Source organism: Crotalus tigris, unplaced genomic scaffold (assembly GCF_016545835.1).
Source record: "Crotalus tigris isolate CLP2741 ecotype Arizona unplaced genomic scaffold, ASM1654583v1 scf7180000018762.419966263:882430, whole genome shotgun sequence".
NCBI lineage: Eukaryota > Metazoa > Chordata > Lepidosauria > Squamata > Viperidae > Crotalus > Crotalus tigris.
This window is the reverse complement of record NW_024097187.1, coordinates 697,037-710,493: the sequence shown is the minus strand read 5'-3', so window position 1 is coordinate 710,493 and position 13,457 is coordinate 697,037. Positions and strand designations below refer to the sequence as shown.

Sequence of the window (13,457 nt, the reverse complement as noted above, 5' to 3'; positions counted from 1 at the left end):
CATCTGGGAAGTTGCCAGATTGGGGATGGCTGTAGTTGTAGCTGAATCTAAGTTTCCTAGATACATGTGTGAGTTAACAATGAAAGCAAAGGTGAATTCAAGAAAGAAAATACATATGCAAGTCTCTAGAAAGCAAATGACCTTATCAGTTAATAAAATCAGTTTAGTGTCTCATTTTCCTTGTTTATTGTTCTTTCTCTGAAAAAATCTTCTTTAAAAAAAGGTCCAAAGAATTTGACAGAGCCTACAGTTTTATTCTTTTGCCTTTTTTTAGAATGAAGCTAGAAGGATTATTGAAAAACGTTGTAACTAACGAAACAGCTATATATATGTACCAAAGTTCAATGTCAATTCACATCGAAGTAGCAGCTATCTTTGGAATCTCATATTTTAGAAATTTCCCCCCAATCCCTAACCTGATCCTTCAGGTCTTCCAATAATCAAATGTATCCATCTTCCTGATGCTTGTCCTCTTCTTGCCTTTCCTTCCACTTGGCCATTTGTATCTCAAGTGAGAACCCTACATTTATTTTTCAATGATCCATTTGTTAGCTGTCCATGGAATACTGCTCATTTTTTTCCAACACCAAAGTTTAAAAATGTCAATGCTCTTCCTATCTTGCTTTTTCAAAATCCAACTTTCGTTTCCATAAAGTATCACCGGGAATACCATGGCTTGCATGATTCTGATTGATTAAAGATCTATGTGTCTAGTACAATGCTGATGTGAATTAGTACATTAGGCCTTCTGATTAGATTTATATCAAAACATATAACAGCTGATCATGTTTGATACAAAAATTATAACAAAACTTCAAAACAATCTTGTATTTTTGACTAATCATTTCATAGCACTGGATTTCACCTACTTTCTGCTGAGAGAGTTCAATGACCTGGTATTCAAATACATTTTTACTACCCTTCCCCGCCCTCTAATTTTAAGCATGGGAAGAAAATAAATGAACAAAAGACTCACCCTCACAGCTAAATTTGCAGATGTGGCAGATATCGAGAGACTGCATAGATGCTTTCCCCAGGAAGGTTCAGTACATAATTGATGATCAGCCCCGGGGGGAGGGGGGGTCAATACTTTTATAAAGTCAATACACGTTCCTGCATGAAAAATGTAACAAAGTAACCTATAGTACTTGAAAATTAATGGAAGAGCAATGAGGAAAGATGTATATGGTACTGTTTTTCATGCAGGAACATGAGCTTTCAATTTGTACATGGACTATTTGTTTTCATGCTAGGTATCAAGAGTGTTGACATCCCCAGGAATGGACTGACCTTGCTGGGGAAATTCTGACTCTATGAAATCTCAAAGTATTACAGATTATGATAGAGAAATCTGAGATCTTGTATGTGTTTGCTGAAGCAAAAATTCCAGCAGTTCAAAGTGGCTAGGGCTGCTGGGACTTGTAGTACAGTAACATGTAATTGGAGTAGCTTTTGTTTTCAGAGTTCCACTGCAGTTATTTTCTTTTGTGATGGAAATACAGACCGAAGGCTATGCTTTATGTATCTTTCTTTGTTTTTAAAATCCTCTTCTCTGTGGATTGTTTCCAAAACAAATAAGATGTAGCAAAATTGGATATTCTTGCAGCAATTTAAAGATTAGCAAATTTATTAGGACTTGGGAACAGAATAAAAACTATCACGTGCCTGATGCTGTGGACTCATCTATTTTGTATTTCTTATTTTTTATGATGCCACAAAGCTTGGATATTCCAGGATGGGGCCCTTCCTCCACTGTAAAATCATTTCTCCAAGTGAGCTATTTTTTTTTTTTTAATGTGACTTTGGAAGCTGTCTTACCAGCTGCTGGCAAAAAAAGTTGCACTCTGAGATTTCTTACCTCACACTTGGTTAGCAATCCTGTCTCTTGTAGTCTGGACCAAATACTCTGTATCCTCCCAGCATGTTCTGGGTGAACATTAGTGTTTCCACATGTACACTGGTGCTTCAGCATGAATGTGTCATAAACAACACCTATGAGAAGGTGGTAAAAACGCACAGAAGGAAGGAGGAAAAAAATAAAAAGCAACCAAACTCCTGCCCAGGTAGAATATTGGGATTCTGATGGCATGCTAAAGACACTATTGTATCACAAAATTATTATCACCATGGATGTGTTCAGTTATAAAGCAATAGTTTACTAGAAGACAAACTCCTAAGATCGCTTCAGTAAACCAGCATGGCTTCTTCTATCCTGATCTCTCTCTCTCTCTCTCTCTCTCTCTCTCTCTCTCTCTCTCTCTCTCTCTCTCTCTCTCTCTCTCTCTCTCTCTCTCTCTCTTTTTGTGCAGTGACTTACCACTCTTTCTAAACAAAGCAGGAGCTTGTGGCTACCACATTATTTTTATTTGTTAAGAATACCTGAGGTTGATGAGGTTCTCAGATACATTCTTATACATTAGAATACATAATCTACCACTGAGCCCCCATCCTGGCCATACTGTCTTCAAAGACTACAGCCAAATGCAACAAAAGAGAAAATAATAAAATATATAAGGAGAGAGATCTAATGCAAATTTAAATTATATCTAGTTTTTTTCCACTAACCCTGCCTATTCAAATGGCATATAGCAGCCAGCAAACCACTTTTTTTCTCTGTGCTTTTAAGTCAGTCTTGACTCATGGATTAACTCTAAAGTTTTTCTGAAAAGATTTCAGAAATTGTTTGCCATTGTCTTGCTAGGGCTGAGAGAAAGTATCTGGCTTTGTACCTAAAGCAGGACCAGAACTCAAGATCTCTCAGTTTTACATTGATACCTTAACTACTATACCAAACAGGCTCTCCAACAAACCACAAAGGACCCTAAAATTGAAAAAAATAATGCATTAATTAAAAGTATCTAAAAAGCATTTGCATTAGCTAATCTGATAACCTGGCAAAGTGAAGGAATCACATGATTTCCAAATATTCACTGGCTTTTACTGAAGGTGCTATTTTTAAAGTCTTTTAAAATTTAAGGCTTAAGCTCTGAGTATCTGAGGGACTGCCCCTCCAGTTATGAACCTCTCCAGTCATTAAGATTTGCAGAAGCCTCCCTTATCAGAAGCCTGCATATCTGGCATGGGAAAGAGCATTGCATTGTTTCTAGCTTGGAATACATTCCCCTATGAGTTACATTTTGGCCGATATTTTGGCAACTTTTAAGAAAAATTGTAGAGACTAATTTTTTTCTACATTGTTTTGATACTGGTTAATATCTAATTTTATATAAGTTTTAACATTTTGTGATTGACAGAAGTCTTAAATCCTCATCAAGTACAATAAACCAATAATAAAACAAATCCAGTTAAAACCACCAAACTGGCAATCTTCTCTCAATGAACCAAACTGATTTAAATTCAAGATATTATCCTGTTGTGCCCTAAAGTAAAGAATAAAGCAGAGACACTATTTAGTTCTTGGACACTAGGGACTGGATGTGATAATAAAGGAGAACTTACGCAGAATCCCCTGCATATCTGAGAAAGAAATTTTCAGGGTAGGAGATGCAGTTTCTAAGTAGCTTGTTCATGCCCAGCAAGACAATGATCTCACTGTCTTCCAAGCTTCAGGAAATAAAGTCCTTCACCTACCTGTAGTGAAAAGGTGATGGACCAAAGGCTCAGGTGTACTGTTCTTCAGGCTAGTGCTAGCAGGTGAAGACTGGGTACGGCTAAGGGCTTGATGGGGTATAGTACTTATGCTCAGGGGAGTTTGATAGAGCTGCAGAGATCTTAGCTGATGTGCATCAGCAAATACCTATACATTTCAGAGGAATAGTAGCCAGAGAGAAAAAAAAAAAAGACAGATCAAAAGATCTACTATTTCAATATTTCATCAGTTTTAAAAAAACTGCCTTATTTAGCCCAACCTATAGCATTTATGAGGAAGCTAATGCTCATTGACAGTTGCTTTTTTACTTGTCCATGTATTTATGATTTATCCTAGTACATACAGAGATAGGACAGTACAAAACATGTCATATTGAAACATTGTAAGACTAAAATTTCATAAAATGTTCTGTTTTGAGTATGAAATGGACAGCTGAAGCAGTCTGGAAATGATTTAAGCTTGGAAGTAATCTTTTCTAAGCTTGAACCACTATATGAATCAGAATGCTTCCAAAAGGTAAAAATAGCTAATTTTGCATGGTTATTTCATGAAATTTTACAGCTCAGTTATTTCAAAATAACTTGTTTTGCTTTGCCCAAAGAGAACTATATATATATTGTTAAAACATTAGATTTCAGAAACATAAAAGAGCTGAAATTTTATTGTAGACAGGTATATGGCTGATATCAATCATATCTTATAGCAAGTTCTATGGATGTAGCCTAATCCTACTCAGTTGGCCATTTTAATTTGAAAAGTTCATTGAAAAAAAATTAGTTTAGACCTCAAGCAAGGATCACTTGGAAAATGGACGAATGAGAGGAAAGGAATTTAGAGAAGGTGCATGTGGTGTTTGTGTGTGTTTTGCTTACTTCCAAATCTGACCCAGATCCGCTTCCTGTTGCCTTGAATCACATAGGCATGGCAAGCACAAAACATTATTCATCAGGAAGTATAAGAAGTGAAAGGAAACATTTGTTTATCCTGATCTAACCCATTCCCCTTCCAATTATTTCTGCAACCCACACACAGAAAGGTTAATTTCTCTGCCAGTAGCAATGGGAGAACAAATCCTTCTCTCAGCAACATCAATGGGATTTTTCCTCCAAATATCTTCAGTGTTAATATATTTGTTTAAATTGGTTTTTATTTTTTGCTGGGGGGGTGGGAAGCCACTCTGATTTGTTGAATGGGAATATAAATTTCATACAAAAATAATTAGATTCACACATTATACTAGGCTAATTTAGGCAATTAGATTAAGCAAACCAGTTCCAGTTAATCATGGGTTAATGTGACCTATGAACACAGCCACTGACTCCCTATGCTGCAGCCATCCTCAATCTGCAGAATTTTAGAATCCCCAGCCAATTGCTCTGATGGTTGGAAATCCTGGAAAATGGTTACAATAAATCTGGAAGGTACCATGTTGAGAACATTCTATAAAGTACATTCACAGAATCGAAAACATGGCAGAAACTTCAAAAATAATATAGACCACATCTTCTGATTTAGGAAACCTCTGGTAAATGGCCATTGTCTTTGTTTAAATTCCTACAAGTTTATTTGTTTATTTTATTTTATTTAGAAAATTTATATTGCTGCTTACTCGCACATGGTGACTCAAGGCGGCTTACATGGTTACTTACTCCCCCACCCTGGCAACAACACACATTCATACAAGCAATTTAATGGGCTCCATCCTGCTCTGGGTTCCCCAAGCCTGCTGGCAGAACCACGTCTTCAGCATCTTCTGAAAGAGTGTTAGAGTAGGGGCCAATCTCATCTCTGGAGGGATGATGTTCCAGAGAGAGGAAGCAACCACGGAGAAGGCCTTTCTTCTAGGTCCCACTAGATGTATCTCCTTAGGGACCTGCAACATTCTCCAGTATAGTGGGTTGGGTAGATATGACCAGCAAGAGATGGACCCTCAGATAACCAGGTCCCAAGCCATGAAGTGCTTTAAAAGTGACAACCAGCATCTTTCCCAGAAGGAAATTGGCTACCAGTGCAATTCCCACAGGAGAGGTGATATATGTGCACACCGAGTTTTGCACAAAACCATGCAGCTGCTGCATTTTGCACAACTGGAGCTTCCGGATGTTCTTCAAGGGCAGCCTTATACAGAGTGCATTGCAATAGTCAATATGAGAGGTGACTAGGGCATGAGTGACTGTGAGTAGGGTTTATTGATCCAGGAAAGGGCATAAATGGCACACATCCCGTAGTTGCACAAAGGCCCTCCTGGCCACGACGGCCACCTGCAGAGCAGGAATCACAAGTCCAGGAGAACCCCTAGATTATGCACTGGGTGTGTTTGGAGTAGTGCCATCCCATACAAGACCAAAGATGGCAATTCTCCATGGGACAAAGACCTCCAAACCCAGAGCCAACTCAGTTTTGCCAGGGTTCAGTTTCAACTTGTTGCTCCCCATCCAGCCCCTAATAGCCTCCAGGCACTGTGAGAAGGAGGTCACTACCTTCAGAGGCAGTTTGGGATTACTTGGTCAAGATATTTAGTTAAAATTATTTTTCTTGTATTCTGAATTCAATGATTCAGAACTTATGCACTGGAGGAACAGAAGATAAAACGTTCTACCCTTGAGCACAAAATTATCCAGGACTATACTTCTGACTTCCCAGATATTACTAATCTTCCAGAGATTAGATTCTCCAAAATTTCTCATCACTGATCATGTTGCTAGAATTGCTGGGCATTGATGCTCAGTAATTATTGCAGGCTGAAAATTCCACACTACTGCCAAGATTTTTAGATATGATTGTCTATGGGATCACACTGGAGAAAATGGAGCTTAAATGTACGGGGAAATGATCAACATGAATCAAACCTGCATATGACTGGTGTTGTGTTCTATGTTTGACTGATTAAATATAGAATTCCCCAGTAAACTCAATTAAGAATTTTCCAAATATGTGGCAATCATTTTAACAATAGCACCCATACCATATGCATGTGAGTCCTAAGCTACCCTTCAATGTTCCTTTGACATACTTTATTTTTGAACTCCTTTCAATCAATTCTGATTTCTTTGCTGACCCTTTTTCTGGAGGACAGGACTTTCATTTTTTTTTGCCAAACACACATTCTAATATGGAACTGATGAAATTTTTAAATGAATAGAACTGAAAGGAAGACAGATGACTCATAATCAAGGATGACGTTCAGAAGCCCGAAGTATGCTCAGAAACCAAGGATAAGAGAGACAGAAAAGGTGACTGTAATGCAGTAGATGAGTCATTTCCCCCTTTGGAAGCTCCATTATCTCAGATGAATGGGGTTGAAGAACGGGAAACAAGAAATTTAGTCATTCAACTAGTTCTCCAAACTTATAGTTCCTTGTAATTCACCTCCCCTGTGCTATGAAGCACCTCTTTTTCTATTCTTCCATAACCATATTATTCTTCCTACTTTGATCCAGTCTTCCTCAAGAAGCAGTAGTAAACAAGCTCAGCATGAATGGAAGAATTGATATGTTTGATCTCTAATGGGACTGCTGCTGCTGTCTGCAGTATTGTTTTCAATTTATAAAAGTTTATTTTTACTTTTAAAAGTGTGCTATACTTTTCTTTAATTGATATTTATGTCCAAGCAATATGACTAATCATTCAAATGGGGCATACTTTTCTTCTGAACCCTTCTGCTTTTTTTCTACTTCACTGCAAATATCAAGAAGTAGCATGGCAGCTACATTTTCTTAGGGCATTTGTCATAAATAACCCAAATGTATTTTCTGCCTTTATGCCCACTAATGATTTTTAGAATCATGATTTCTCTGCTATTTCCATTCTTTTCTACCCTCTACTTCTTCTATGCCAATTGGCCAGCAGTGTTGCCGAACTGGAAACACCATACACAATCCCCAAAGCAATTATAAAATAACGGAATCTCACTTCCTCTCATACTGAAGAGCAGGAAAAAAGGGCTATTAGTTTTCCTTGCTAGCCCAGAAATTAATTGCCATGCCTAAAAATATATGTTATGCTAAGCAAGTTTGAATCTCACATTTTTGCATATGTTTCAAGGCACAAAGTCTCATAACTCATAGAGAAGTTCTTTACTCTCATACATACAAGGATTCCTATATGCTTTGCTATCTTGCTGAGGAAATGAACAGATGAACATCAATGCCTCCCCTCTCATACTGCATGTAGTCTTGAAGGGGAGAAGCCTTTTGCAATAGAACAAAATTTTAACGAGCACTTTCCTGTGACTTCAGTACAGATTTTAATGACACATTATTTTAAGAGAGGCCTCACCTGCCTGTAAGTAACTCCCAGCTCCTCAACCTCCTGTTCTTCTTGCAGCCTGTTCACTCCAGCTTCATCTTTCATTCGAAGACAGCCTTGCTCTTTGGCTATACTTTCTTCTTCTTCTTCGTCCTCCTCTTGTTCCTCTAAGCCATCCTGGGTCCCCTCATTTTCTATTGACCCATCCAGCACAAAGGGCCCCTGGCCCAGGCCCAAACCAAGCCCCAAAGATTCCTGTTGTTCTGTCAGTTCCTCTTCTGTTTCTTCAGGGTGTGTGGTAGGTGGCCGGGGCAACTCACCAGTCTTAGTGATTATCTGCAAGAGGGGAAAAAATTAAAAAGGAACAACTGCTTGCACTTTAATTGCCTGGTAATTTTGAGGTCAAAGCAAGAACCTGGAAGCGTTGGGATAGGGAGGAACAAGGCACACTAAATACATAGTTTTTGCTGTTCTGGTGACTTTAATTCTTTGAGCTTCATTTCTAGTCCTCTTAGCTGCCTACAGGATAAAGAGGAACTCAGAAAAATACACATATTATTCAATTCCCCTATTCTAAACAGACTGACAGTAGCTGGAAGATTTCAATCCCAGGTACCTTAGAGCATGCTGAATGACAAATAGAAGGGGAGAAAAGAGCTTTGCTATCAATCATATACTTTAGTTTGGAATACCAGAGAACATGGATTCATGTCCAAATGGATTACACAAAAGTTTACCCGAGTCACATCTGCCTACCTTTCCCAGTTGAATCTGCTGCTGTTTCTGCTTCTCCAAGAAATGTTGGTGCTGTTGCTGCACAACCAAATGTTGCAATGCTTGGGGGCTCTGAGGCAGTGGGGACGATTGGGTGCGGCTCAATGGACGATGTCGAGGCAACTTGCTTACGGCGCGCAGGTTGGAGGGGATGCGTTCTCCTGTCACTAGAGGTGATTGGCCATGCAGAGGAACTGTAATGAAGAGACCAGGCTTTATTATGAAGACACATGCAAAGTATTACATTATATTACATTTAAAAATGAAAAGCAATTAGCCCTGTAATTAGATCTCATCTTTCTTTTTATTTACATGGAAATATTAGTAAGCAGCTTGAACATAACCAGACTTTCACAAAGCTCATATTCTGAATGCAAAAGTTGGCTGGATAGCAGCAGACTTGATTTTGAAGAGAGGAAAATTATACCAAAGATACATTATAAAGACTACTTAACACTGCCACTAACCCAACAGAGGCTTCTATATGAGAAAAAAAAATATAGTAAGATGAAAGACAAAAAATAATTTGCTTTTAGCCACAGGTCTTGATGATCAAATACATAAAATAAAGTCTAAGAATGTACCAACTTCTTGTTTTTATTAATTTAGAGTAATTAAAAGTAGTTTTCAAAGCACAGAAGTGTTGCGCACATTCATCCCCTTTGCAATCAATTGCAATTCCAGGGGAAAAAAAGTTGCTTGCACTATTTTGGATGCTACCACAAATTTTGCAATCTGGTCTGTATTGAAAGCTTTTATCCATCAAAATCTTTATTGCTATTTCAGTATTTGTGAAGTGCTTCATTGCTGGATAAGAGAGGACAAAAAGGTCCTTCTTAAATTAACATGTATTTGGTAGGAAGACAAATAACCTGATCTTTGATCATTCCATTACCACAAATACATTCATGGTTAAAACTAGGGAAGGTAAGAATACCTGCTTTCTGGGAGAACTGTAGGCATGAGGTGGAATCCCAAATCAATAAATGCTCCCTACAACAAGAAAGTTAGGATTTTCGGATAGGGTGGTTATCATAATTGTTGTGTAATGTGATACACTATCTGAAAATATGTGACTGGCTGATAATTTGCAGTCAATTGCAAACTCATAATCATAAAACTGACTTTTTTGGTTGAATCTGGGTTCTCTGTTCAACACAGTCCTAATGAAAAACAGATCTACTCTTGACTGACTAAATTGTGTCCATCTTCCTGATTTCAGCAATTCTTCCTGATAATATAAAGTAGATAAACTGTGTTCTGCATTTGAAGCAGTTTTTCTAAGTATGGCAATACTGATTACTTGAATTGGTATTGTGTATCATTAATCTGTTATTGGTGTTCAGTTACCAAGTCGTATCCAGCTCATCGTGATCTCATAGCAACCTGTGATGACCCAGGGCACAGCACAGAGGCAATGCAGTCAGCTGGCAATTCAAACCGCCCTTTAATTCCTCCAATTTCCCCCAAATGCTCCCACGTTTCTGGCAAGCCTCCAAACAAAGGTAGACACACACACATATCTCTGGCTGCAAGTAGTTTCACATACAGTCTAATAGGAGAGGAATTTATTCAAGGCCACGGAGATAAGAAAGAATGACACATAGATCATGAATCTAAAGAGTCTCACGGTTGCCTGAGCAGTTTCAGTAGGGGAGCCAAAATACAGTCCGAGTTCTTTAAACATCCAAACAATGTTGTCAGCCAGTCCAATGGTCAGTGTCCGGGTTTCCAAGCAGAAGTCACAAAACAAGAGATCAGCAATAACATACACAAAACTCCAAGGAATCAGCATTCACTGTGCCTCTCCCCACAGTGTCTCCTTAAATCTCATTCTCCAGGTGTGTCTTGTGGAGAGAGGTGGAAGTCTCTCCTCCCAAGTAGTTAAGCCTGCCTGCGTTGTTCCCTCCTTCTCTCCACTCTCTGTGCTCTAGGATCAGGTGGGGGTGGCTCTTCCTCATCACTTGAACTCTCTCTCTCCTGTTCCTCCTGTCCCACTCCTGAAGGGCCCCGGCCTGCCTCTGCCTGCTCTTCCCCACATTCCCCTGAAACCACAGACACCTCTCCCTCAACCTCCATAGGGTCCCGCTCATTTTCCTCTGCAGATTCAGGCTCCAACAACTCTTCACCCCACCCCCGGTCCTACACTGCCCAAACTCATGCCCACTGCATCAATGATACTGTCTAACTATCTCATCCTCTGCTGCACTCTTCTATTTTTGGCTTCAATCTTTCCCAACATCAAGGTCTTTTCTAATTAGTCCTCTCTTCTCATTTGGGGCCAAAGTATTTGAGCTTCAATTTCAATCCTTTAAAGGACACTTGGGATTGGTTCCTTTAGGGTTGACTAATTTGATCTCTTTGCAGTCCAAGAGACTCTCTAGAATCTTCTCCAACACCACAATACTTCAACACTCAGCCTTCCTTATGGTCCAACTCTCATAGCCATACATTACTACTGGGAAAACCATAGCTTTGACTATATGGACCTTTGTTGGCAAGGCAATGTCTCTGCTTGTTAATATATTGTCTAGGTTTGTCATAGCTTTCCTCCCAAGCTTTCCTCTTTTAATTTCAGAGCTGCAGTTGCCATCTGCAGTGACTTTTAATATCATTAAATGGAATATCATTAATACTCAATGATAAAGCTGTTTCCTTTATAGTGCTGTAGCAATCTTCAGAAAAAGGATTCTGCTGACAACTTTCTTTTTTAGACTTTCAAAAACCTTGTGATTGCTTGGACTTCTGCTTCCGGATCAGGCAGCTTCAGCCACACGAAGGGCTTTGCTCTTCGATGGCTGCCTTTCTCTCTACTGGTAGACTCTTATGCGGGTCTTAAATCGCCTTGGAGGGGCGACCACCACCGAGGAGGCTTTTGCTCGGCTGCGGTGGAGCGGTGGCTCCCCCTACAGTCCGAGCTAACTCCGTAGGGCTGATGGAGAAAATCGGTCAGTAAAATGGCTGATCACTTTGCTGTGCCAGCTGAAGACAGAAAATCATCTAAGCATAAAGAACCACCGTGGTAAATCCGGGTGAGACCTTTCCTCCCTCTCTTCATTCTGAACTATTTTTCCTGCAAAGAGCTTGCTTTTTAGATGACTTCCCTATTCTAAGAGAGCAGCTTCTGTCTGTTTGGGGAAAAAAACCACTTCAGAATAGCACTTATTATATTTTGAACCTTTTGGATATTGGGCATCCCTGGAGAGATTTCTAATTTAGAGCATTATTTTACTTACTATACTGAAGATATTTGCTTTTTTTCTGTCTCTTTCGTTATCATTTTTAATGAGATAAAGGCTTTTAAAGTGCAAAGAAAAGCTTTTTATAGCTTACTGAGGACATCTTGTGGCAAAAATTACTTCAGGAATTAACAAGAAGAAAAGATAAAGGCTTGGAAATAGCTGTGGGTTGTGTTTGTGATTTAAAAATTGTGGAGGCGGATGTATATGGATTCTAAATACATACAGTTTCCACAAAAAGATTAAAAGACTTTTTTTTATTATGGAAATAGAAGTTTTTTACCCACAGCTTGACTATTAGCTGATATTGGAAAAAATATTGGAAATGACAGAGGAGATGAAGTTATGGAGAAAAACTAAAGATCATTTTGCAGAACCACAAGCTGAGCCTCAAACTTTAAAATATCAATCTATAGGCCAAGAAGAAGCCTATATGCAACAGTATACACAATCTGAGATGGAAGAAGAAGTTACTGATCAATTGAATTCTGGACTGGATTATGAGCTGATACTGGAAAAAATATTGGAAATGACAGAGATGAAGTCATGGAGAAAAACTAAAGACCATCTTCTAGAATTACAAGCTGAGTCCCAAATTTTAAAAGACCAACCTACAGGCCAAGAAGAAGCTTATATGCAACATTGTACACAATTCGAGATGAAAGAACTTACTGATCAATTGAACTTTAGAAAAATTCTGGACCCAAAACCCCAGACTGAGACTTTAAATAATTATTCTATAAATCAACTGATTACTACAGAGGAGGATATTTCACAAGCCTATGTACAAATGGAGAACTTTGAAGATCAAAAAATGACTATAAGTGAAGATCTCCCATTGCCAAAATTAATTGACAGCCAGATGCGATCGACTGAAAGTTATGACAACCTGGATAACCAAGATGAAATTATAATATGGAATAAAATGGACTATATTGTTTATATGATACTGGAAGAAGGGGAAGAGAATTTTGATCAGATTGATTTGTTGATAAACATTAGTACTCAAATACTGAGATTTGATGACATAGATGCGACATTACGGAAACTAACTTGGTATAGAAAAAAAGCCAGAGTTAGATTTAAAAATGTGATTTAAAATCTTAATTATTGGGTCAAAAAGGCTTTAGAAATTTGGACTGATTTGACAATCTAATTGAGTAAATGAAAGCAGTAAGATAATAACTGGTGTAATAATATGTTTGTTTTAGATATGATAGTTAATTTGGTTGAGAGTTAAATTTTACTTAACAGGCCGAAATGATTTTTTTGTTTGTGTGTGTGTTTTCTACTCTGTTTATATAGAAAACTATTTTGTAATAGCTGAAGAATTAGAGAGATCTATGACAAGAGAAGAAAGGGTATTAATTAATGATGTATTAAATTAAGAGATGGAATATATGTGAAAATATTAGAATGTTATTCTTGGAATATTATGTGTGTTGTAGAAGGGATACCCAAAATTTTATTAATATGTTTGTTTAAGATTAATTGGAATATTTTAATTGAAATTAGTGGAGATTAAAAGCAGGAATGATTTATGTAGATGTAATAGTAGAGGCTTTATGGATTACTGCCTTGTCATG

At 38.1% G+C, this 13,457-nt stretch overlaps 1 protein-coding gene across 6 annotated transcripts in view; it reads right to left on the bottom strand.

The window, feature by feature from the left end:
• The window catches only part of HDAC5 (histone deacetylase 5), a 152,113-nt gene that overhangs the window by 22,778 nt on the left and 115,878 nt on the right, over nucleotides 1-13,457 (bottom strand). For 5 of the 6 annotated variants that reach the window (XM_039355851.1, XM_039355852.1, XM_039355853.1 and 2 more), the window contains 4 exons: nucleotides 8,615-8,826; nucleotides 7,889-8,194; nucleotides 3,592-3,757; nucleotides 1,859-1,992 (listed from right to left, as the gene is read on the bottom strand). In XM_039355851.1, the coding sequence (XP_039211785.1) occupies nucleotides 1,859-1,992; nucleotides 3,592-3,757; nucleotides 7,889-8,194; nucleotides 8,615-8,826 (818 nt within the window). The remainder of the gene's footprint in view (nucleotides 1-1,858; nucleotides 1,993-3,591; nucleotides 3,758-7,888; nucleotides 8,195-8,614; nucleotides 8,827-13,457) is intronic. The other variant, XM_039355855.1, reaches the window with a different exon arrangement.